General features: G+C 40.3%; 1 protein-coding gene across 4 annotated transcripts in view; it reads right to left on the reverse strand.

The window, feature by feature from the left end:
* The window catches only part of LOC117435163 (acid-sensing ion channel 2-like), a 656265-nt gene that overhangs the window by 56060 nt on the left and 572237 nt on the right, over nucleotides 1-27968 (reverse strand). For all 4 annotated transcript variants that reach the window (XM_059002992.1, XM_034058165.3, XM_059002991.1 and 1 more), the window contains exon 3: nucleotides 10206-10333. In XM_059002992.1, the coding sequence (XP_058858975.1) occupies nucleotides 10206-10333 (128 nt within the window). The remainder of the gene's footprint in view (nucleotides 1-10205; nucleotides 10334-27968) is intronic.

A 27968-nucleotide genomic window follows, 5' to 3' on the forward strand; every position in this document is an offset into this window, starting at 1 on the left:
ATCTTCCCCTTGAACACCAGGAGGGACTCATCCACAGATTTTGGCCAGGAGTATATATGTCTTCAAATTATTATTATTATTATTATTATTATTATTATTATTATTATTATTATTATTATTATTATTAATAATTTCTTAACAGACATCCCAGGGCGACTTACAGTTATACAGTTATACAAACAACACATAAAGAATTACAGAGCAAGATACAAAATACAATGACTTCAGTCCTAATAAGAGCAAACATATGATGCAGAAGGTCTAGAAGTGGCCGTAATTTAAAGAGCCTGTCAAACTGAGGATGGCCATAGCATTGTCATTGTGATGGAAAAAACATAACAATAACTTGAATCTGTCCTGGCTCATTGTGAAGGGGAATATTGTGGCAGCATAGATTGGGTTGGTGGACCAATATAAATCCCTCCTAGGTTTATACCATAGTCCCATTAGAAGAGACAAGCCCCAGAACTTTCAATAGCATTTGTGAGAATGTGGCCCCAGGTTGTTCCCATACTGTGCCAGATATTGTTGAGAATACAAATTGGTTTGGGTTACCAAATGTTCAAAAAAATTAATCAGTGATAAACAACTGGAAAGAGTTAATTGGGGTAAACCCATTCGGGGTCACAGTGCTACCAGGTGTGCCAGAAAAAGGGGGTAGTTAAGGCTGGATGATGATAGGGGGGTTCAGGGGTAGAATGGTTAAAATCTCATCTCTGTCAGACCCAAATGTGGAATGTGGCCGGGTCTTGATTGATTAATTGACAGTGCTACCAGGTGTGCCAGAAAAAGGGGGTAGTTAAGGCTGGATGATGATAGGGGGGTTCAGGGGTAGAATGGTTAAAATCTCATCTCTGTCAGACCCAAATGTGGAATGTGGCCGGGTCTTGATTGATTAATTGATGGTCAATCAAGTCCCAGCCACATGGTACATAAGGGGTGAAAAATCCATTGTTTAGAGGAGGTAGTAGAGAGGTTCTCTCAGCTAAAGTGTTGAGATAACTGTTGTTTATTTTGTCTTTAGTTAGTTTATTTGTTTAACCCTTTTGTTTCCTTTGTTTTATTTAGGTTAATAAATACGTGCTCTGGCGCTTCAACTGAAAAGCTCCTGTCTCTGAGTCTGCTTCCTGAGGGTAACCAGCCTGGGTCGTGATCATATCCTATCACACTACCAAAAAAAGAACTCTACCGAGAAGTCTCTCTACCATTATACGTCAGCAGTGATTCAATTACTTTCCCTTGACACTTAATGATTTGTCATTAGCTGTAAGCCAAAATTTATAAAGACAGAACTTCATTCAAACTGTAATTTCAAATTTAGATGCAGACCGTGTTCCTAAATTGGTAGAACTTATGCAGGTTTCTTTTTGTTGTTATTAATTGTCATGATTGAATTATAATAGATTTAAATTGCTTTATTAATCAAGAACGAGCCTGCTGTGAGAGATGCTTTGGAAAGCCTCCAGTTTTTCAGCACGGTTTAATTTTAGTCTCTTAAGACTTTTGGTTGTTTCACTTTAACAGTTTAAATTTAATTCAGGACAGACTGCAGGATTTTGCCTGGTAGATTTCCACGGCTGACTACTGACGAGGTCCATTTCATCCCCTTTTGAATCATTATTTTGTTTGTTTGAAGATACATGCTTGATCCACTGAGAAGTAACATTCTATATCTATGGATGTTCAGTCAGGAAAACTCATGTGATAGAGAACAATATTTATTAAGCTAGACAACAAATACAACTTTATACATATTTTCATTACATCTTTGGCTTCTCTCTTTGAGGTACCCCTGCCCAAAATTTAATTTGCAGATAGTGGAGAGGCTGACTGTAGGGAAGTCATAATGCTATTTACACTGGCACGGCTTCCACCCTGCCATATTGCTCCCCTAATGTGCGAAGCACACATGGTTGCAACTGGCCACCTCCCCCCTTGAAACACCAACCCCCTCCCACATTATCTGTCTTTCCCCAATTCTTGTGGGTGGGCTGGAAGGTGGGTTAGTCCCAACTCCAGTGCTTCCACCTGTAGAATTAAAACCAGCACCTGGGGACCCAGGTAATGTGGACAGGGCGTCGGTAGTGCAGGTTGGTGACCGGAGGGCACTGGGGCTTCCGATGGTGGCAGCTGCGCTGGGCCCTCCAGCATTGGTGGCGCCGGCCTCAGTACGGGGAATTCTGACGGGCAGTACTGGCCTCGGCAAGGGACACTCCGATAGGACTGGCGTTGACAACTGTGACACTGGATCCTCCACACATGCGACGCTGAATCCTCCAGACGTTCGGATGCTGGTCCCTCTGGACATGCGAACCCTGGACCCTCTGGACGTGCGGCTGCTGAAGTTAGCCCAGGAGTTGCCCTTCTGATAATGAAGATGCGTGGCTTCTCCCTCTGGCACTGGAGACAGTGGGGGTTCGCCCTCTGGCACTGGAGAAAGTAGGGCTTCTCCCTCTGGCACTATAGACAGTGGGGCTTCTCCGTCTGTTCGCCTCCAGTAACGGACACCCTCCTCTTCACCCTGAAGGGCGCAGCACACCGACGGGTGCCTGAATTCTCCAGTCAAGGCACCAACCTTGGTCCTCCAGGTCTGCGAGGAGGGCATCTAAACCTTTAAGGCGGAGCCATTTGTCCAGGGACTCCACCTTAACCCTTGTGTATGCCATTACAAAGCGGGGGTCTTTGTATGAGCACTCCTCTTTATGGTGCCCAAACTCCAGATAAGCCTCTGCAAGCGAAGTGCCTTCAGCTTCTTTCTGCCTCTGCTCCAGCTCTCACTCCTCTAATAATTTGTCCATTGATGTTACTCCCATTAATCATTAAGAAAAAAAAACCAAAAAAAACAGTGTACTCCAAGTGCTCCAATGCAAAAAGGAACGGTCCAGGCTTTTGTCATTAGCCTGCGTTTTCTGTTTATGTATTTTTTCTGTTTCCTTCTACATAAAAGACAGCTCTCTTTGAAGTCTGGTAATTAATAGTCCATCAATTGTTTATCTAGGATCAGAGCCAAGCTTAAGAGGCATGCTTTTACCAGCACTGAATCATACAGTTAAAACAACCTACCAATTAGCAACCTGGGAAATATTGAAACGTACAGAAAACCGCCCCTTTCTGCAACAGTAGTCTTTTACAATCTGTAATTACTAGAATTTATATTTTTGATATGTATTTTATTTTTTTGCTTTTTCTGTTCCTGTTTAATAACCATCAGGGCACCTATACATTTTATGCTGGTTAAACAAAATACATAAATCTGTTCTGTGTTAATTTCTCTCTCTCTCTCTCTCTGCTCTCTCTCGCTTAGTATTGCAGTTTACGAACATGGAATTACTTTTTTTTCCTTCATTGTCCACTTTGCTTCAGTCCCTGTGACAGGAGGGCTTGGTGGGTGACGTCAGACCAGGAAGACACACAGGCAAAGTACTATGGGGTGAGTCGCCAATGTGCAAAACAAAAGGCTTGTTGGCCAAAACAAACGTTTAAACAAAACACTGAACATAAAACAAATATTGGCCAGGCAGGCAGGCAGATAGCAGTTGTTTTAACTTGATATTGATCTCTCTTTCACCCTCTCTCTCCTCTTATCTCCCACCTACGCTTTGCTTTTATATATGCGGTCATCTCCAAATCAGTTTGGAAATGACCCACATTACGGACAAGTTTAGATGGCTAGAGAATTTAACCCCATCCACGCTGTAAAACAACAATAATAAAAACATCATTCTTTTAACGAACACATATACAAACAAATCGATTTAAATAATAACAATTCACAATAGTAATAATAATAATAATAATAATAATAATAATAATAATAATAATAATAATACCCCATCACAGTTCCCATTACAGCCCAAAATAATTAGCAATTAGCTGGGACTTACAAAGTACTATATCAGCTTTATCATCACAAATTAACATTTAGGGCACAATGAAAATCATTTTATTATTTTCTGATTAGAGTTTTTACTGTTTTAAAAAATGTAATTAGGTTGATTTAATTGAACTTATGTACACTGCAGGCGCAGTGAACAACACAAAACATAAATCTACAGGCTTATATATTTTTTTTCCATTCGGTGTGTGCATTGGAGTGAGTTGTGTTTTATTGAATTGTATTGAAAATAGTATTGTTAACTTTAAAAACGGGTTGTATAAGTAAAAAACGTTCTTTTTTCTTTTTTCCACTCGAAGCAAAAAAACCAAAAAAAGTTTCTCTGTATTACTACACCAATATGGAATATACAGTGAACAGATTCCCGCATCGAGTCACTATTACAAAAATGCAATAAAAAAATAAAAAATAAACGTTGGTGATTGATGTAAAATACTGGATTATTGTATTAATATAAAGTATGGACATTTTAACACAAACTGCAGTATGGACGTATCATCTGACATTCACACGAACAGGGACTAGGTAATTCAAATGTTGTTATTTTGGATGTAAATAACTTATATTTAATGAGAGCGCAACAATATACACTTACACATCTTAATTGAAGGTACATGTCACAAATAAAAGTTTTTTTTTTATAATATGCACAGTTTTTGCCAAGATTTCTAAATATACTTTAAGTAAAAATAATGCATTTATGTTTGTGTGTATAACGTACCAAATATGTTTTAAAACATGTAACTCAATAAAATAACTTTTCATAACAAAGATACACTTGAACAAAGGTTACAGTGCCTATTGGTATCAAGTTTAAAGTTTGCCGCCCTGTCTCCAAACTCTCTCCCTCCACCATTCTTCTTTGCCGTCAGCTGACAAGGGATCTGCTGATATCCCGGCATGCCTTTTTTCTTAGAGGAGACCACCTCTATAACTCAATATCTCAACAAATGGAATTAGATTTTTTTCATTTTTTGGTACAATAATACCCGAAAATAAATCGCAATATTATTATGTAAAACCACAAATACCCAAACCGACACAGAAAGGGAAGGGTTATGCTCGCCACTTCCAAAATTTTAATTATTAAAGGTATCCGTGGCTTACTGGTAGCTGTCAATTAAAAAAATAATACTGCTGTTACTGTCTTCTGTTCAGTACAGAAAAAGCAATATGGAACAGCTGTGGCTACAGCAATCTAAGATATCTATTGAAGACAGCACGAAAACATGACCGTTCCCAAAGTCACTGTTACACTCAAAACTTTTGGACAAACCCGGATTGATGTTCAAATGGAAAAGCAGAACCGTAGGGATGCAACACATCTAAATGAGCAAGCAAGAACTGACTTTCAGAGGGCACGATGAAGACACAATTCCTCAAACAGAGGTAATTATGTGGAATTACTTTCTCTGATACTTTCTACGACAACATGTTAAGCAATCACTTGTCAATAGCCACAGTATTCTCGGGTACCTCTAACAAGATTCAGAACGATTAATGTGCTGATTTATGCTACTTTGATATTAATGCTACTTTGCTTCTTTCCTACTTTTATACTGTATTTTATTCACAAACTTTTGATAAAAGTTACAAAATATATAACAGTGTTGCATGATTTATTGTGCAATTGTTTCCTCATGATTTTGAGTTTTTTGGGAGAAATTTGTAACTGCTAACTGAATGAAAACATTACACACATTAATTATCTTAATTGGGTCTCTAAACACCCATACTCCCTGTAACAGGGTAATGCTACACATGTGGGTCTTCACTGAATAATAAGCTCAAGCTTTCATTTGTGTAGCAATGGCCATGCAATAGTCTCGAGCTGTGGTGCAGATGCTTTTTGAGCTCCATGCAGCCTCCCCGGGCACGCCCCTCAGGCAATCTGGAACCAGACTGAGGTCTTTGTGTGCCATTCATTTTCTTTTGGAATGTGTAGCCTACACACACAGGGTTGACCCAAACCCGCTATTTTATTGTGAGAGGTATATAATTCTCCATCGCTAATTGCGGTGAGGGGTATTTAAATTGGTTGACTGCAGAATCGTCTGCTTTACCTAATTAGTCTTATAAAATAGGTGGTTATTTTGGCGATGAGTGCGGCCGTACTGAACATTACGTGGCTTTTTGCAGTCGGTTTTTCCCCTTTATAAATTTGGGCCTGAATCTGATGTCTCTGAGAAACCAGGTTGTGGAGTGTGCCACAAATCCTCTACAACCTACCTCCACTGGGTAAACCTGGACTCTCCATCCTCGCTGTTCTGCTTCAGCAGCTAGTTGAGCGTACACAAGTTTCTTCCTTTCGTATGCCTCATCCACAGCATCCTCCCATGGTTAACTCTACCAGGTGAACAAGATGTGCTGATCGTGTCATAGATTACTGGCATTGGTGGCAACCTGTTGGTCATGCTGTGCTTGTCTTCCAATGCTAAGGCCAAACATCGCAGCACCTGATCATGATGCCAAGTAAACCGTCCTTGGCAAAGACCCACCTTACATCCTGTTAAAATGTGTCTTAATGTAGCTGGCGAAGAGCACAAAGGACACCACGGATCCTCTCCTACCCACAGATTAAGGTTCTGTGTTGATGGGAGAACATCATATGTTGACCTGATGAGGAAACTGATCCTGCTCTGTTCCATTGTCCATAGATCTTGCCAGCCGATCTTGTGTTGTTCCACACTCTCCCATCTTGTCCGTTCTCCCTGCTTGGCCTGGGAAACTGTCTTTATGCACCTCATCCTCTCCTGCTTTTGCACCTTGTTGACTACCAGCATTTTCCATTGAGCTGGGGCTGCTTTGTGCCATGTAGAAGGAGCTGAACTGAAACCAAGGCCTCCTCTTCCATGCTGTACTTGCCCCGTGATATCACTGATATAAAGGGCATCTTCCGCAGCTTCCTTTGCTGCCCACTTCCAGTTTTCAACACAGGTGCTGCCTCCCTCACACATTCGTTATTTGACTCCACTAATGTTATTTCCAATTGAACCATGGCGCACTTAAACTCCTTGGTTAGAGCTGAGACTGGCAGCTGCAGTATCCCTTTACCATGAGGCAGCATGGGACTCCTAACCATTTCCTGACGTATGAACTGATTAACACTTTCAGCTTCTCTACTGTTGTCAAAGAAACCTCATATACAGTGAGTAGCCACAGAAGTCTTGGCAGTAGACCAGACTGAAAACACCAGAGTTTAAGTTTGCCCAGTAAAGCGCTGCTGTCTATGCTCTTCAACCCTTCCACTGCTTGTTGTCTCACTTCTCCCACACAAACTGTGTCCTTTAGGTCCCCATCATAACATCTCACAAGACTTTTCACAGGCTTCTCAGACACTGTCGGTATTGCCTCACCATTAATGTAGAACCTCTTATCCACTACTGTACCTTTAATTATAGAGATGCTCCTTGGCTTAGTGGGATTGTATTGCATTTGTACCCATTCAATGTAATGATTAGTTTGCCCAATAACAGATTAGTGCAGGCTACTGTTGTAGTCATGACTGTCATCCATGTATGCTCTAATTGGTGGCAGTCACATTCCATAAGCCAAGCATTCTCCTCCCACTACCCATTTTGACACCCTAATGATTACTTCCATTGCCATGGTAAATGCTAGTGGAGAAATGGTGCATCCTGCCATTATTCCATTTTCAAGACATTGCCATGTAGTGATGAATTCTGAAGTTGAAAAACAAAATTGCAAATCTCCAAAGTAGGCTTTCACTAATTTTGTTATTGTCCTCGGTACACAAAAAAAAAATCAAATGCTTCCCAAAGAAGCTCATGTGGTACTGAACTGTATGCATTAGCTAAATCCATGACTGTCACATGGAGCTCCTTCCTCTCCTTTTTAGCTGTTTGAATTTGCTGCCAGATCACACTGTGCTTTAAGCATCCTGGGAAACCTGGAATACCAGCTTTCTGTACTGAAGTATAAATGAAGCAGTTCTTCAATAGGTAAGCTGACAATCTCTGAGCAACAATACTGAAGAAAATCTTGCCTTCCACGTTTACAGGGAAATAGGGCGAAACTGACCGATACTCGCAGAATCTTTTTCTTTGGATATAAAGACCCCACCTGCTTTCTGTACAGCACTTAAAATATTGATTTGGGGTTAACTATGTCAACTACTTTAACCCTTTGCAGTCCATTTATTAAGTGCGTGTCAGGCACGTCAGGTCCAATTTATTTTCACACGTGCAGTTAATTTTAGACGCACTGTTTAAAAGTATATTTTTTCCACAGTCAAATGGGTTTAAAAGGCCCTGCATATCAACAAAGCACTCACTAGGCATCTCCAGCCCCGCCCCACCCTTTCATTCGCTATCGCTTTCACATATGCTAAGAAATAAATAATAATGATAATAATAATAATAGTCGTACATACCGATCAATCATCTCCTGATCACTTGTTTTATCCCCAAACTCCTCAATAATGAGATCCAAGTCTTTATTTTATTACTATAACATCTCAAAAAAGCTCTGCAAATGTCCGTGATATTCTCTGTGCGCTGATTCAGTAACAGCCAGCTTGTTTCCTTATGACCGCCCCTATGTGATGACAGGGGTAAGTATGACTATTCATGAGATACGCCCTTTTATTTATTTAATTTTTTTCGGCTTGTCTCGGCTCCTGTCACTCCCACTCGGTCATTGAATGGTTTTCTCAGCTTTTTCCGGAGAAAAAACGACTAGAAACCCGATTTTGCGTTTTTTTGATGATGTCGGACAGGGTCCAACATTGGACCGGATAGAAATAATTGCAATGTCGGACCAGGTCCAACATAGGACCGCAAAGAGTTAAAGATTTTAGTCCCTCGTAATTCTTTTTTGTTCCAGGCTAAATATGTTCAGTTCTTTCAGCCTCTTTTTGTAGCTGAGTACTTTAGGCCCGATTACAGTTATTCTAACTGGATTGCAGTACCGTGTTACATGTAATGCGTATTACTCCCTGTGACAGAGATCGAATGATTCTTGGTGTAAGATCTCCCTCCCGACCTGTGAGGGCGCTGTATAAAAGGAACAGAGTACCCTTAACTAAATGTCATGACAATTTATTCCTTGGGGTAGGTGGAAGCCCCGCCCCTTTGGTCCCACTACCGATTATTTCCACCCCCTTTGAACGCATCGCAATGGACATAGTCTGCCCTTTGCTACCTTCTGACGGGAAACGGCGTGGCATCTGAGGATTGGAGGAGAGGATGCGCTCGCTAACCTAGGGTTCTTGAGCGAGGATATAAATAGGGGTCGTAGTGTAAGTGATCTGTTCCTTTGTAAATGGTTAGAACAATGATCTCCAGCACGGTTATTATAAAGGTCTTCAGTAAACACACAGCTATCCTTTTTTCAGAACTGATTGTGTGGCTTTTTCAATCTGCCTTTCCCAAGAACTACAAAACACAGGATGCAGTAAGTGGCGTCCAACAGACAATACTATCCCCAGATGGTTAAAATAGGTTGATTCAAATCTGTGCATATCTGAAACATGTTAAGGATAATGGACATGTTTCTCTCTGAAGCCAAGTCATTCCTCAAGGGATGGCCGAATGACAGCAGAGATAATCCTGTGTTGCATGCAAATGTGTGTGTGCTCGTGGACATGCTTTTCTGAGGCAAACAAATAATGGACTCTCTTCTGGGCTCAATCCTCAGTCAATACCACAATCCTACCTGTTTTTGGAGGTCATTAATTTTCATTAATAATAATTATTGTTAATATATTTATTATTTATTTCTTAGCAGACGCCCTTATCCAGTGCAACTTTACAAGATATCACATTATTTTTTACACATTTTTTTTTTTTTTTACATACAGTTACCCATTTATACAGTTGGGTTTTTACTGGAGCAATCTAGGTAAAGTACCTTGCTCAAAGGTACAGCAGCAGTGTCCCCCACCTGGAATTGAACCCACGACCCTCCGGTCAGGAGTCCAGAGCCCTAACCACTACTCCACACTGCTGCTTTATAGATACTGTATATAAACAAACAATGACTAAAAGAAAATGCAAGATACAGTACATACCAGGGTGGTCAAGGTTTCAATTAGTTAAGGACTACCTGAAAGTTATGGAATTGCTAGCTTTACACAGAGAAAGCAGATCATCTTAATTTTATCACGGTAAAGTACTTTAGTTGTGAAGTTGCACACAAAATTAACTACAGTGTGGGACAGTGAACTGCTATAAACCAAGCATTTAAAAAAGTGACGCACAACATTACGGATATTACATGATGGATTGGATTTGGTGTCCGTTGACCTTCACAGTGGGTACAAACGTACATAGAAACCAAGTTACGTTACCCTTTGTTCCTGGGTTGAAACGAAGGTCTGGAAACCAGGTGCCACTCCAAAGCCAAGTTCGTGGACAAAGGGGGGCTCAAACTGACTGTGAATCTGCACCCTCACTCCGGCTTCAAATGCTGTCTCGTCTGTTAAAAAAATAAAGAGAAGACTCATTAATATTAAAAATACAGATGTGCTGTTTTATTAGACGTTCTGTGGCCCATCAGTAATTTCCACGCCCCCCAAACGGTTAATGTACTCATACTTTGTATATGATTAATAAAGTCTAATATGAGATTAGTACTAATTTACCTTTCCTCTAGTTCCAAACTCATATTTTTAGTTCCTCTTTAATAAAAGATTGAGTGAGAATAAAGCCATGTTGTGGATACACCTTAACCACCAGAGGATCTCAGCGAAAGGGGTGAAATCACTTGGCACACTTGCTAAAGGCATGACAGTGTTCTGTGAAGGTAAGTCAAATAGTGTACTTGTGCTATCAATGCCTTGTTGTTAATCTGCCGGGGATTTTCTACAGGGAGCATTACATTGGATCTGGTGCTCCCAGAGGTTAGGGAGGCAAAATCAGCAAAAACTAAAGTGGTTCAGTTGACGCTACAGGTGAGAGCAAGCAAGACCTGCAAGACTGGCCTTTGTCTTCCAGAGCTCTTGGGTCATAAAGGAATAATAATAATAATAACAACTAGAGTTGCCAGCAACTTTAAGGCTTCCAGTACCAGTACCAGAAACAGTACCAGTACCAAACACTTTAGAAAATAGTGCAAAATGCAATTTTTACATAGTAACCATGACCCTATGTGCACTCTATAAGGAGATATAAGCCAGTTTTACATTTGACCTTTAGGAAAGGTCAGAGGTCACAGGCTATGACATTTCTTATAGAGCATACATGGGTTACAATATTGGAGGCTGTGTGGTCCAGTGGTTAAAGAAAAGGGCTTGTAATACTAATTTTGACACACACTTTACACACACACAATCACAAGTCCAATAGTCAGTGCTCCTAGTGCAAGTGGTGATTTAATACAATAATCGGTGACAACAGTAGTGCAGTGTAGTCCGGGTTTGATGCTGGCTTAGCGCGACAGTTCCCAGATATTTAGCCATCTAGAATAACAAATAACAACAGTTAAACAGACAGATAAGACAACACTAACCATAACAAAGGAACAGATTGCTTTGCCACATCCCCTGATATACCCTCAGTCACGCCCCCTTCGGTAGCGAGTGCAGTCATGTATCCTCCAATCCATGACTGACAGATCGCCTACCGTATTAAGGCGATGACTTCTGGTACTGTGACTCTGGATGGCCAACTTTCGACTGACCCTGGAATGAACTGCCAAACCATCCAGTCCGAGGCACACTCTTCCTGTTATACAGTGCCCTCACAGGTCGGGAGGGACATTGTTGACTAGGATTCATTCACTCTCTGTCACAGTTACCTATTCTCAATTTGAAATTCTGAACCTAAATTAACCTTTCTACCTTAAACTACCTGCTGTTTTTCCTGCCATTCATCATTGGACAGTATGTACAGTGGCTCTCAAAAGTATTCACCCCCCTTGGACTTTTCCACATTTTATTGTGTTACAACATGGAATCAAAATGGATTTAATTAGGAGTTTTTGCCACTGATCAACACAAAAAAGTCCATAATGTCAAAGTGAAAAATAAAATCTACAAATTGTTCTAAATTAATTACAAATACAAAACAAAAAATAATTGATTGCATAAGTATTCACCCCCTTGAGTCAATATTTGGTCGAGGCACCTTTGGCAGCAATTTCAGCCATGAGTCTATTTGGATAAGTCTCTACCAGCTTTGCACATCTGGACACTGCAATTTTTGCCCATTCTTCTTTGCAAAATTGCTCAAGCTCCATCAAGTTGGATGGGGACCTTTGGTGAACAGTAATTTTCAACTCTTTCCACATATTCTCAACTGGATTGAGGTCCGGGCTTTGACTGGGCCACTCCAGGACATTGACCTTTTTTGTTTTTAAACCACTCCAGTGTAGCTTTGGCTGTATGTTTGGGGTCATTGTCCTGCTTGAAGATGAATCTTCTCCCAAGTCCCAGGTCTCTTGCAGACTTCAGCAGGTTTTCCTCCAGGATTTCTCTGTACTTTGCTGCATCCATTTTGCCCTCTATCATCATGAGCTTTCCAGGTCCTGACGCAGAGAAGCATCCCCATAGCATGATGCTGCCACCACCATGCTTCACAGTAGGGATGGTGTGCTCAGGATGATGTGTGGTGTTAGGCTTGCGCCAAATATAGCCAAAAAGCTCTATTTTGGTCTCATCAGACCATAGAATCTTCTTCCACTTGGTCTCAGAGTCTCCCACATATCTTCTGGCAAACTAGCCGAGATTTGATGTGATTTTTTTTCAACAATGGCTTTCTTTTTGCCACTCTCCCATAAAGGCCAATTTTGTGAAGCACCCGGGCTATTGTTGCTGTATGCAAAGTGTCTCCCAGTTCAGCCGTGGAAGTCTGTAACTCCTTTAGAGTTATTATTATTTATTTCCTAGCAGACACCCTTATCCAGGGTGACTTACAGTCATAAACAAATACATTTCAAGAATCACAGTACAAGTAATAATACAATTAAGAGCAAGATAAATACAATGACTTTGGTTCTAGCAAGTAGAAGTATGACAAAATATGATTCAATAATACAGCAGATAACAGTATCAGTGATAGTTACATCAGGATATAATTAAATACAATTAAATACTACTATAGGCCTCTTGGTGGCCTCCCTGACTAGTGCCCTTCTTGCCCGCATACTCAGTTTTTGAGGACGGCCTCTTCTAGACAGATTCACAGTTGTGCCATATTCTCTCCATTTCTTAATAATGGACTACTGTGCTCTGGGGGATATTCAATGCCTTGGAAATGTTCTTATATCCTACCCCTGATTGGTGCTTTTGAAGAACCTTATTCCGGATTTGCTTTGAATGTTCCTTTGTCTTCATGATGTAGTTTTTGTTAGGAAATCGACTAACCAACTGTGGGACCTCCCAGAGACAGGAGTATTTAACCTGAAATCATGTGAAACACCTTAATTGCACACAGGTGGACTCCATTCATCTAATTATGTGACTTCTAAAGACAAATGGTTGCACCAGAGCTTATTTAGGTGTCTCATAGCAAAGGGGGTGAATACTTATGCAATCAATTATTTTCTGTTTTACATTTGTAATTAATTTAGAATGATTTGTAGATTTTATTTTTCACTTTGACATTATGGACTTTTTTTGTGTTGATCAGTGGCAAAAACTCCTAATTAAATCCATTTTGATTCCAAGTTGTAACACAATAAAATGTGGAAAAGTCCAAGGGGGGTGAATACTTTTGAGAGCCACTGTATTTATAGATATTTGCTCTGTACTTTGTCAGCTATATATTTTGTCTTGAAGAGTAAGTATAGCGTTATAGCGTTATACATCCCCACGTGTTGCTACAACTGTTTAAATAACATACCTGGAATTTTTCTTTATACACATATAACTTTAAAGTGTGTTTCACAGCTCATTTCAAAATGTCCGCTCTAGTGCACTGGGATTTGAGATCTGTCCTCTAAATCATTCCATGAAGAGCGATAAAAAAATAACACAAAGTACTCTGGCTTTTCAGTTCTATACCACATCATGGAATGCTATTGCTGTGTACCCTGTTTGACAATATAGGCAATAATCTGCACTAGAGCCGACATTTTGAAAATAGCTTTGAAACAGACTTTAAAGTTATAAGTGTAAAAAGTTGTCAGGATGTTAACAATGAAAAGTAAAATTACAGGTATGTTCTGTAAACAGTTGTAGCAACACGGGGGACATGTAACGCTACTTACTCTTAAAGCTTTTTTTCCCCATTCTTTCTGTTGTGACTACATAATCTGCTGCCAAGCAGTTTTTTTCTGAAGTACCTCTTTTCTTAATGGACCACTTAAAAGTGGCTTCCATTTACAAACCAGGTCTCTTTATTGATTCAGTATGCTTTGCAGTTTAACTGCACATATAGAACTGAATGAAATGTGTCAGATTCATATATTGAATGCACAAGCAATCAAAATGAATCTACTGAAGTTGTTTACCTTCCATTTAAAAGGGAGGCAGTAACAAGCAGAGTCTGATTAAGAAAGGGAATGAAAACCACTACCACACTGTGCGTTACCAATCATTTTAAAACCTCCAAGCAAATCTTCCATATGACACTGCATTACAGGTAGTGTTCGGTGTAGCTTGGTAGTGAAAAGGTAGATAAAACAACTGGAAAACATAAACTGTACATGATACAAGCCTGGTAAATTGTGGTAATTTATACAAAATTGCTTTGTTTTTTGCAAAGCGTGAACACTTTTTTCTTCTGACTAGAACTCCACATCCCTAAAACAATTGTTTTAAGAAATTGCACTTTTTCTAAATAGCATAGCATATTTACTATTCTGGGATGACTTTTGTAGAAACAGATAGCTGTGTGCTTTCTGATAATAACCCCACATAACAATAAACACATATTCCCTGAAACGCCTGCACCCTATCTCTGATCAGAGATACAATTAGAATACTTATCTCACAATTACAGAATATGATGATTTCTTTCAGATGATTTCTAAATTACTGGTTGGCGAATCGGCTTTACGCATACAAATCAATGCACAGCGAATTTGTCTAATTATTATTCAAGTTGACTTACAGAGACTAGGGTGTGTGAACTATGCATCCGTTGCAGAGTCACTTACAACGTCTCACCCGAAAGACAGAGCACAAGGAGGTTAAGTGACTTGCTCAAGGTCACACAGTGAGTCAGTGAGTGAGCCGGGATTTGAACTGGAGACCTCCTGGTTACATGCCCTTTTCTTTAACCACCAGACCACACAACCTACTATAACGTGCCCAATACATCACCAAAGAACGAGACCCAATACCTGCCACCCAATTCTCTGTGTACCGCCACATGCTGCCACAGGATCGGATTGGGTAGGGCTATTCCCAGGGGAACTGCCCATGTTATTAATTTAAGTTGCGACACTTGTGAGTTTATATTGGCAGGCATTACATTTAAATATAATTTAAAAAAGACAACAAAAAAAAAATAGATTGTGTGAGTTTATGAATAAAAACTATGCATCCCCAGCTCTAAAGGGACATTGCTTATCTCTTAAAGGCATGGCCATGTGGTGTGCAGTGTGAGTCATACAATCAACGGAGTGCAGGTTTGCATCCTAGCTGAGCAAAGTTGCACATGGTAAATCATCACCTCACTACACTACAACAGCCCCTACTAACTAGGGTCCCTGGGAGCTCAAAGCGGACACCTGCAGGGGCCGGTCACTTATCAACATCCTCTGCTGAGTGGGTGTAAAGAACCAATTGGCTTGTCAGTGAGACCAGAGGACACCCACTGACCTTCAGTTCTCCTGAGCTGTTTGGGGGAGTTGCTACTGTGATAAAAACAAATTGGATTTTCTAAACTGGGGAGAAAAACAATGACTCTAAATAAAAACATTCTAAATAAAACAAACACTTGAAAAAACAGCTATACAAAGTAGTGTGTTTCTGCTTCGGGACATCTCATTAAAGGATTTCCTTTTGTGTTTGTGTAACCTGTGTGAAGCTCCAGTATACTGTGATACCATGGTTGGTACCACAATCTCTTCCTGGTGTTGAAGCAACAGCTTCCCTTTAATTATTTTTGTGAAAGTGTGTAAAGATCTTGGGTGCCTGAGCAATGTTTTAAATACAACCCCTGTCTCTGTTGTACTGTCTTCCAGTGGATACAACTGACATTAAGTAGTATAGGTTTGTGTGATAGATACAGTATAAATAAATCATTCTGTGGCAGTGGCTCAAGTTTGTAATAGGCTGCAGTATACAGTACATTTCTGCTTGTGTTGGGATCTGATTCTTCCTGTGTTTTAAATGTTAACACTATTTTAAATTCTGTACAAAAACATTTTTTTACAGTGCATTGCTGTATTTTATTTATTTATTTATATTTTTGGTATGGTGCAAGAGTTTTTATTAGTGATAATGCTTGTTATCTGTAAAACAAATAAAAATAAAAAATCACATTAGCATTCTGGTTTAATTAAAATAAGTAACATGTTGCTAGGAATATTTTAAAGTAAAAAGATCAACAACATTTCAGGTATTTAATTCATGCACCAGAAATAAAACAACCTCAATAAAAATAGACTGACCTGTGCACAGAAGCAATTAGAGGAGCTTACAGGTATTTGCAATACGACTGCAGCACAATGACTCTTTGAATCCAGGTCTTCTTTATATTGTGCATTGCTTCAGCTGATTTTGAAACTAAAGTGATGTTTGCTTGAGAGCAACTACAAAACAAGCAGCCCATAATAACCCTTCAGTAGTCATACTATAATGTAACATTAGATAGGCTGGGATTGGCGTATGCCTGGTGGTGGGTCAGTTAGATTTACCAGATGCATTTTATATTGTACTTGTATCTTAAAAATGAAGACACAGTATTTCATTAGTCTAAGGGTTTGGTTTTCACTTTAATTGTTGATGGCAGAATGTTAATTTTCAAATTAACTGCACTCTCATGCAGTATCAAATTAATGTCATTTTGTTCTAATTTCTTATGACTGAGAAAACCATTCAGGATGCTGATGGAAATGGAAAGAACATTGTAAAGTAATTACAAATTCTTCATTGACATACAAGTCAAGCTGAAAATGAACTAATATGTAGAACAAATTAGCACGCCACCATTTAATTCATATGTCACGCTCCACCCGCTGTTCTAAAAAATCAAGTCATTTTCTTTATTTTTAAAATTCCAACGCAGAAAGGCAGAAAGTTTCATTTTTAAATTCCTGCATTTTAACTAAGGCACTCACAGCAGTGCTGCAGACCCCTTGAAGAGTGCACTGACCCCTAAGTTTCCAGAACCGAAGAATTAGTTATACACTATTTACAAGCTACAGAGCAAAAAAAAAAAAAAAAAATTAAAACAAAACAAAAAAAAACTGCTGTAGCCTTGTGGCAAAGTGGTTAGTAGTGCACATGTGTAGAGGTGATGCAGTGCTTAACAACAGCAGTCCAATAACAGTTCCCAGGGTAAATAACAAAGCTTTATTAAAGCTTTTAAATAATAACACTGACTATACACAACAATGTGTATAGTCAGCAAAACCACGGGGTTCAGTCCCGAAATAAAATAACAAACACACACTTTAAGACACCTATACATTAACCAGTCCAACACTGAGTGCTCCGGGTGCAAGTGGTGTTGTGAATGTGAAAGAAGTGCTTTACAGTGGTACAGTGCAGTCTGGGTTTAATGCTGGCTTGATAACGACAGCTCCCGGATCTTTAGCCGTCTAGAATGACAAACAAGACACAGTTAAATAGACAGACAGTACAACACTAAACACTCACAGTTTCTCTTTATTCCTCACGGTCAGTCCGTAACCATAATGGAGGAAGAGATTAATGGGGCCACTTCCCCTAAATAGCCTCTGTCACGCCCTCTATCGGTGGCACAGCTAATCACGTCTCCTCCAATCCGTGACTGACACATCGCCTACTGCATTAAGGCACTGACTTCTAGTATCGTGGCCCCGCCCCCTTCCTGGATGGCCGGCTTCCGACTGACCCTGGAATGTACTGCTGAACCATCCATTACGGGGCACTCTGCTCCAGTTATACAATGCCCTCACAGGCCGGGAGGGAGATTGTTGATTAGGATTCTTTCGCTCTCTGTCACAAGCGTACTGAAACCTGTCTGTTGACATAAGAACATAGAAAAATGTACAAACGAGAGGAGGCCATTCAGCCAATCTATGTTAGTCCAGTTCCTAGTAGCAAAACTTTGTCAATTTGGGTCTTAAAAGATGCCAGTGATTCAGCATCAACAACATGACAAGGTAACCCATGCCATACCATCACCACTCTCTATGTGAAGAAGTGTCTCCTACACTCTGTCTTAAATCTTATCTCCACTTAATTTCCAAGTATGTCCTCTGGTCCTGGTTTCTGTGCTGTGCTTAAAGAGTTGGTTTGGGTTAACTTTGTCAAATCCTTATAAGATCAATGAATCAAGTCCTCCCAAATTCTTTTTTTTGTTCTAGGCAAAATACATTCAGTATTTTCATTGTAGCTCAGTCATTTAAGCCATAGGATCAGTCTGGGTCGCCCTGGACAAGGGCGTCTGCTAAGAAATAAATGATAATAATAATAATAATAATAATAATAATAATAATAATAATACAGCTTTATCTTAACCTCCTGTAATTTGTACACTTTTGCCTATACGTCCAAACATTCTGTTTCTCTTTTTGATTGCTTCCCCATACTGTATGGTTGGTGACAGTGATGAGACTAAGAATACAAAAGAATGAAAGGTTAAAAAACAAGTCGTTTCAAATGTCATTTTATATTTTTTCCACATTTTACGTCTGCTTTACCATTTGCAGTCAACTACAGTGGTTCTAATGCTTCAATACCGAGTCATCATTTTTGTCTGTATCTGTCTACGTGGCTTTTTATCTTGCTTGTCTTGTCTCATGTCTGTAGAATTCTAACTGCTAGCACTGAACAGACTTCCTCGTTCTACTCAAACCATGTGGCAATGTGACGTTTCAACCTTCCAACTTTTATACAGAGGGTGCGTAATTGGGACCAGCCAAGTTGAAAGGCCATTTTGTAACATGATTTGAATGGATGCCTGTTCAACCCTAGGCAGTTTTCCAGACAGGCTCACAGATAGGCAGATATAGATATAGAAAAAATGAATCAATAGAACTCAGAACCACTCAACATAAGTGCCTCGGGTCCATTTTTAAGCAGACAATATTGACAATAAAGCTTGGTAGAAACTCAATATAGTGGAATACAGCAGATAAAATGTGCACTCTGATTGAAAGATTCTTAGCAATCTATTAATACGCATACAGTAAGTTGACAGTGTTTATTCACCTACTCAATAGCCCTAGCAAAGCTTGTCAATTAACAGGGGTGTAAAGCAACTAGGTACTACAAAAAGTAAAGTTACTCGGAATTTGTTAACTTTTTCAGTATCTTATTACAGTAAGATATTTCATTAAAAAAAAATATAAGTTAATATGTCGTGTGAAGCAGGGGTCGGTGGCTTGTCCATACAGGACACGCATGTCCGTGACAAGAGTTGTCAGTGTCCGTGTCAGTGAATAGGTCTAACACACACACGTATGTAATTGTATATAACTTCCGTTTTGTTTGCGTTTTTTTTTAAATGTCTGTCACCACTCGATATGGTCCTGACCCCTGGTGTGAAGCGTGTCTCTTATTGTATGAGATGTCATCTTGCGAGAGTTGGCTACACAGACTGCGCGAAATGATGTATCTTATACAATAAGGGACACCCTTTACACGACGTATTAACTAATTATAAATCACACACATAAGGATTAGACACACAAATATATTTACAGTGAAAATAACTTTTATTTTCTTTAAATATATATTCAACCCCCCTTCTCTGTCTAAAAATGGTTTGGTCCAGGATAGACCGTAACTGACCAACAGTAGCCGATCTGTGTTGTGTTTTCAGACTAGTTAAACGTGACCAAAGTATTTATTAAAAACAAATGTACATCCTGTAAAACGTGCACCAGTAGCATGTACGTGTCCTGAAGCATCGTTGCTAACTGAAGAGTTCCTCTGATTTGGTGTAGGAAAAGTATTACTAGCATCGCTGTCACAGCAGAGGGGACTTGTTCCTGAAGAAATGTATTTTTTTCCCTTTTTTGCATTTGATCCATGTTTGTCACATAATGCTTCAGACTGAGTTCTCGCTTGTGTCCAGAAACTGAAATAATGTGCCTGTCTTCAACTCCAGCATCACTTAAAACTTGGCAACAAGTGGCATGAACACAGTGGTTGTGTATATTGTAGAGAGAGCAGCTTCAACTGAGAATTTTTTCATTAATCTGGCAATAAAACATTCACCGAGGCGATGTTTCGCATACCAGATGTCATCTGATTTTATGTCGTAGAATTTGAAAAAGCTTTGGCTATTCTGGGTGAAGTTTGGAAACGTACAGCTTAAAGCTTTTTACAGGACCATTTTCGAAATCTGTCTGCGAGTACATTCGTATATATGAGTGATATGCAAGGTGGTTTTTGGTCTGTAATGCTGATGTTTGAGTGACACATTCACGGCCAGTGCCATCGGTAAGTACAAGTTATTTTTACAGAGATTAGCAGTGTTTTCATTATATATATATTATAAGGGCTTCTAGGTATGAGTTTATCTCCAGTCCTTCTAGTGTTAAAAGAATAGCTCCTAGAAATAGGAAAGACTGGAGCAGATCTTATTGTACGTGGGATGAATAGATGTTCAGTTTGGAAAGTTCACAGTCAGTGGGTAGAATTATGAGCTGCTGGGTTTGGCTGCAACAAGTAATGTCAGAAATGAATAAACAAAAATCTGTTTGTTTTTATTTTATATTTCAAATGGGAAAGTCTGTTTTTTATTTTTGGTATAATATCCGGACATTAAAAAATAATTGTACATCTTATGCATGCAGGAAATTGAAGAAATATGATTTCCATTACACGAGAGTAGATGTTAAAACTTCATGCTGATTTGAACTCGGCTCTCGCCAAGATAAGCACCAACTAAGACGTAGCTTTACAGTAAACTAATGTGATCCATATGTGTCTCCATCCATTTACATTTCCTTCCATATGATGATGTAGATATCCTTCTGTCTGGTGTTAATGGCTGAAGTGTAATGCTGGCTCCAGGGATCAGCTTATTTTGCCTCCCTGGCGCATCAGCACACACAACGGCTGCGATGCTGGCTCCGGGGATCAACCACAGTGCGGCCTCCCCAGTGCATCAGCATGACAACCGTCTGGATTGAGCTAAGTAGGGTACATCTCTGGGGTTTTCAAGTGGGCACCTTCCATCCTCAGTGTTTTGTCGACTAGCCCTTGACGACACCTCAAGAGGGCTCGACGGTGATTCTGGCGTCCCAGCATCACCCACCTCCGTCCTCCACTCAACTCAGCCCAGCTTACTTACCTGTACATCAGCGTTTCTTTCTTTCTATTGTGCTTGAGATCCCCAGCCAGAATCTTTCCGTCTCAACCACAGCCAGTTGCTGCTCCTCTCTGCTGCTTCAGATAAGTTCTTCACTGTGCGACGCAACTCTTGGCCACTGAATCCGACGTCTCTGAGAAACCGGGTTGTAGACTGTGCCACAAATCCTCGACAACCCACTTCCACTGGGTAAACCCGGACTCTCCATCCTCGCTGTTCCGCTTCAGTGGCTAGTTGAGCATACCGCAGTTTCTTCCTCTCATACGCCTCATCTACAGCATTCTCCCATGGCACTGTTAACTCTACCAGGTGAACAAGGCGTGCTGATCCAGACCACAAGACAATATCTGGTCGAAGGTTAGTGGTGGCAATCTCAGGTGGAAAAATAAGCCGTTGACCAACATCTGCCAGCATTTTCCAGTCTCTAGCAGCTTCCAGTTGTCCTGGGCGAGGATTGGTTTTAACACCTTTTCTTGGTGGTTGCTCTCCTGGGCGGAGGAATGTTGACTTTTGTGTGTAATGTTTTGATGGAACAGGTGGCAACTTATTGGTCATGTTACGCTTGTCTTCCAATGCTAAGGCCAAACATCGCAGCACTTGGTCATGGCGCCAAGTAAACCGTCCTTGGCTAAGAGCCACCTTACATCCTGTCAAAATGTGCCTTAATGTTGCAGGTGATGAACACAAAGGACATGAGGGATCCTCTCCTACCCAGAGGTTTAGGTTCTGTGGTGATGGGAGAACATCATATGTTGACCTGATGAGGTACAAATGAGCTGATCTGGCATTAGCTGAGAAAGTAGCTCCAAGCTCCTCCTTATATGTGGTCCAGTGAAATTGGCAATTAATTCAATTCAGTTTGACTTGACCACATTCTCACATGTTCCCTTCCAAGCAGGTTAGACTAATCAATCCAGCCACATTCTCACATGGCTGGCTTGTCTGGCTGTTGGAGGAGAACCTGACAAAATATAGAATTGTAACAAATGTTCTATAGAAATCTATTATTGTATGTATTATTGGTGTGCCTGATCCATTCCCATATTGTATGGTGACTGTGTACCCCTGCCTCTGTGTTTATTTGTGTTGTTCTGTGTTATTATTATTTAAATGTACTGTTTTGTGTTTGTTTCATTGTTATAATTGAATGCAGTTTGGCAGAGATGATGTTTGCTTCTCACCTCTGCCAAGCTGCATCTCGTGAGAATGCATGGTCGGCAGCTAATGATTTATTGACAGATTGGCTGTCAAGCATGCATATGAGAAAACCAGCATTGACGCTGCCAGTGCCACCGCCATGGCCGGAGTATACAGCGCCACCACTGCTGGCTAGAGGTCTGGAGGAGCCAGCCTGTCCACTGTCAGCATTGCCACTGATTGCATTGCTGCTGCCAGCATTGCCACTATTGGCTGCAGATCTGGAGGAGGCAGCATTTCAGCTGCTGGACTGTGCCACCCCGCTGTCAGCCTTTCTGCTGCCAGCACTGCCACTGCGAGCCACAGGCCCAGAAGAGGCAGCATTTCCGCTGCCAGTGGGTGCCGCACCGCTGTCAGCCTTTCTGGTGTCAGTGTTGTCACTGGAGGAGGGCATCACACCGTGGCCACTCATGGGCCCATTAGGGCCTCCATTCATGTACCAGGACCCGGACCTAGACTTTTGTTCCTTTAAGGGGGGAGGTAGCCTTTCAGGCCACTTGTGCTGTGCACAAGGGGAGGGTTTATTTGTGTTATTTTGTGTTCTTATTATTTAAATGTACTGTTTTGTGTTTGTTTTATTGTTATAATTGAATGTAGTTTGGCAGAGATGATGTTTGCTTCTCGTTTCTGCCAGATTGCATCTTGTGAGAATGAGTGGTCGGCAGCAAATTATTTATTGGCAGATTGCTTGTCGACCAGTGACCACACATACGAGGTGACCTGTGCAGAAAGTGGTTGAGGGATAAACTAAGTAATTGATGGCCTATTAATCCCTCGACCACGATATTAAAACCAGCAGCTTTTGCTGACCAGGGTTGGGTGTTCAGGGAATAAGAATGAAAGAGAGGAGAGAGAGGAATTTATAGAAAACAATTGCTACTCGTGCTGGTGGTGAAGACTCTAAACTTTTTATAAAAAGTTTGCCAGTATAATTCAGTTAGAAGTACAGTATTAAGTGCATTGACAATTAGCACAGACAATACATAAGCACAAGTTACAACGACACTACTCATCTTCCATATATAAATAATATATTATTCTATTATTCTGTCAAGTGGACGTCTTAACCTCTATGCAAAAGAACTTGGCTTGCTTGGGTTGTGTTTTTCACTGCCAACCACTGACCCGTGTTACACACACACAAACACCTGTTATTTTAGTTTTTTTCTTGGGAGGGGAGGGGAGGTGAGGTGGAGGCAGAGACGCGAGAACGAATTTCAAACAAGTGGTGTTGAAAATGAAAGGGAGGTTGGGGAGACACTGGGCAATATTTAAATATATACAAAATCATCATTTTGTTTGCATTTCACCATGAAAATATGCACAGACCAAGTGAGTTTCATAAGGAATAAGACACAGCGGCACAAAGTAAAAAAAATCTGAAACTATGTTGCAAATCAGATGTTACATAAATAAAATGCAATGACATACGGTGACAGAGACAATGATTCTTGGTGATAAATCTCTCCCGACCTATGAGGGTGCTGTGTAAAGGGAACAGGGTGCCATGGACTGCATGGCCAGACAATTCATTCCCAGGGTTAGAAGGAAGTCGGTCATCTAGAAAGGGGGCGGAGCTACGATACACTAAATCATCGACCCAGAAGGTAAACAACGTGGCAGCCGCAGATCGGAGGAGCAGTTGCACTCGTTAACCAAGGGGGTACAAAAGGGGGCATAGCGAAGTGATCTGTTCCTTTGTATGGTTATGCTGTACAGGAAGGAGAACCTGTGTTGGTATCGTGAGTATTTTGTTTGTTTTTGTCGTGTCTAAATACTGTTGGTTGTTATGAGATGGCGGAACACGATCCGGAGCTGTCGCCAAAGGCCAGCACTTACCCAGACATCACTGCACATTGTTTCACGAACAACTGTATTTACACCACGATCACTTTAGCACGCACTGTGGCCTTGTGTTTGTGTTTTGTGTTAGTGTGGGTGTTTAGGAACGGGGCTATTTATTACAGGACCAACCCGGGGATTAAGAACAGAGCAATACACGCCGCTGTATTGCCTGTTCTCATTGTTATTGTTTACTGCCGTTTTGTTATCACACTTTGGATTTACAAATAAAATATCATTGCGCCTGGATTATATTAATTATACTCTTAAATTAGCCCCAGAAATAGGACTGTTGGATGTTTGCATTTTTATTTTCTTCTTTTCCATTCTATTGAAGTCATGATTCATGCATATGTCTGTTTTTCCTGTTTTAAGCTAATTTACTTGTGATTAGCTCCTTTGTTTTAAGTTTCAATTTGTAGCTTCTCAGCAGAAGACTTTTAGGTGATAATGTAATATTATATGTTTTAGAGAAATAGGGAGGATTTCAGTTTAGTGTTTTTATTTAACATATTAAAGCAAGAACTTTTAATTGGGATTGTTTTGAAGTTTAATTCTGTTGGGACTAACTACGGGTTTACCTGCCTTGTCTGTGTTTTATTTTAGATATTGTTATCACTCAAAGCATCAGTGTAGAGTATGTCAGAATTTGCAAAGAAATATAACTGGACAAGGACTGTTGTGGATTATAATTCTGGACTTGGGCGGAATAAAGAGAGATTGGACTTGAAGCCTCCTACAGGTGTGGTAATTAGAGCTGAGCGGTCCAGGGTTTTGCTGGGTGAGTGGCACTCATGGGAGAGGGAGTTAATTGGCCCGTACAATTTCAGTTTGAGTTTTGTAAATCTAATCCATTAATACAATTAAATGTAGCTGAATTCACAAGCTATTTTTTTTGTTAACATGTCGAATGTTTGGGTTACTCAGGTCTGCTGTCTTAGGTTTCTTAATATAGCAATTTTGGTGTTAAGAGATTATATTTTGTTCAATATTGTAACAGGCACAGCTGGACTGACTCGCCATTGCCGCCTGTTGGCGGATTGTGTGCCATGTCCGGAGCCAGCTTCTCACCAATATGCTAATTAACAGCAAAAGACGCTGGGAGTGGGAAATATTGTGGGGAAAACAGTCTATTATTGTTGATGTTAAACTTTGGTGAAATTCAGGGGACATGAACCAGGGCTTCGCTATTTCCTAATTTCACCTGTCTTGCGTTAGCTTTTTTCCTCCTCCTCCCTCCACGTGCCTCTGTGTCGGTCCGCTCTGGGGGGATAGTGAGTCTCACTTCCCCGACCTACAGTTCCAGTAACTCGACAGGTTCATTGTGTGGTCAGATGAAAGTAAGAGCCCTCATGAAAGTAAGAGCCCTCATGAAAGAAGGCTCTTACTTCGTCCTTTATCCTCCTGGGACGTGGCCCTCATACACTTAGTGCTCGAGTCCAATAACTAACAAGGCTTCATATGAGCCATTCCGTCCTCTGAGGGTCGAACCCGGTCACTATAGGGACCGAGTCGCGAGGCTGAGCCTATAATGACTCTCCGAGTAGTCAGAGGACTCTATGTTTCAAGGGCCTGGAGGCCGATAGGGCCAGCCTCGACTCCATAGGGAAGGCTCTCTCAATTGGAGTTCAGCCCGTCCTTTTCTCTCTCTCTCCCCTGCTCTAGAGGCCGAGCCTCAAATCCTAAGTTGCAAAACACTCCCTTCTTCTCGCAGCCCTGGTTGATTATTGTGTCTTTACTCTTTACTTGATATACCCTTTAATTGTTGAACCCTTCCTGTGTTGTTTTGTGGAGCCTTGGTGTGTGTCTCCAGTCATTCCCATGCTCGCTACAATATTTACAGCAACACAAAACACTAAAACTAAATGAAGTTCATTCCACATCATTCCAGTGACGGTTGCTTCTGGTGAGCGCAGCTTATCCAGGCTGAAATTGATCAAGACTGCGCTCAACGATGACTCAAAAAATAATGTTTTTGTAATTTATGTTCTTGCGTAATTTAGAACGTAAAATGACCAAAAGGATTTAATAATGCCCAAGGGTTCATTTGTGATTTTTTTTTTTAAAGTGGCATTGCACACAGTGTCAAAGGGATTTTTTTGTTATTATTTATTCATTTATTTATTTATGCCTGGTTATTCTCACCACCGACCTGTGAGAACCCACTTATAGTCGGGCATTACAGTATTTTTCAATAGGCCTATTGGGGGATGGTCATTTTAGAAAAAAATACGTAGCTTATTCAAAAACAACAAGCATTTAAATGTTTGCAAAAACTATATATAAAAACAATATCCCAAAAGCGTACATTTTGATTTCAAACATACTTTTAAAACAGTACCGGAACGAGACAGCTGTGTCAAATAAAACATCAACCCATCCTTAACTGTACATAAAATATTTAACTATAGGAAGTAAAGTATTCAAATCAGCAAGCACATAAACATTATACATTGTGCTGGTCTCTACTGTAACACAGACAAGACTTGAAAACATGCTGCAGACACCTGCTAATCGGGAAAGTTCCGTCTTCACTTAAATTCGTTCTGTAGATGCATTGGGAAACAAAGTTACAATTTTAAAGGCTGGTACGAAAGCAGTGCACTGCTGTTTAGAGCTATTTGGTAGCAACTGTTACTTTTTAGTATAGGGTTGGTAGATTTTGACATTTATTTCTGTTCTCTCTACCTGTCTTCAAAGCTGTAATTATCATTGTTAAACCATGGCCTGGATTAAATCGAGCTCAGCTATTTTGTACCTCTACATTCCTTAATGAAAACTGATGGCTTTCCTCTCACTGTAAGGAGGATGTAGTCACTACACGCTGCGGAATACATAAAATACAGATATTCTGTCTGGATACACACAGCTTGTTAAACTTAACAAATAGCAAAAATGTAGAATTAGCAAAGAAACGACTTGAAGTATTAAGTAGTGTATGTGTTTGCATTAAAAGGGGCGCTGTTTAAATTGCAATCCGGTGATACTGAGCAATAATCCTGTAGGAGATGAGCTAGTTAGTCAGCGTGTTGCTTTTTTTTGTGAGTAATTCTTTAGAGTGAAAGAAAGATTGAAGTCAATATTGTTGTAAATTGATTTGTTTTGATCTTGTTTTTATTTGAAGCAGCTGGCAGACAGGAAGGCAAATAGTAGGCTATTGGTAATAATACATGTCAAAATCTATCAACCGTACTTATGAACTACCCAAGCAGCACAGAAACTGTTCTCTCCATCAATAAGTGCCAGAAAACTCCATTGCGGTGCTCATCACCACAAAAAGGTATTCCTTGTCTGCCAAGGAATCGGATTGAACCAAATTGCATACGCAGAGCTGATTTTGCTGTCTTATGTTGTTGTACAACAGCTTCAGATAGAAGTGCAGTAATCGGTGTAAGACTCAGTCCAGCGATGTTTTTCACTGCTTCTGTGTGTAATTTTGATATCTCGTGCTTGTTGATCTTTTCAGTTGCTTTCCGCCAATTTATAAATCCATCCTTTACAAAAGTTAGCTCACATCATGACCCTTCACCGATCAGCTTTTTTTGGGTTGCTTGCATGCATACAAAGCACAGCAGATGATCATATTCCTTCACATAGTGCAACCAAGACCACTTTTCAAACCAAGCTGATTTACAGCATCGAGTGAATTTTTA

This window comes from Acipenser ruthenus, chromosome 28, assembly GCF_902713425.1.
Source record: "Acipenser ruthenus chromosome 28, fAciRut3.2 maternal haplotype, whole genome shotgun sequence".
In the NCBI taxonomy this organism is placed as follows: Eukaryota; Metazoa; Chordata; class Actinopteri; order Acipenseriformes; family Acipenseridae; genus Acipenser; species Acipenser ruthenus.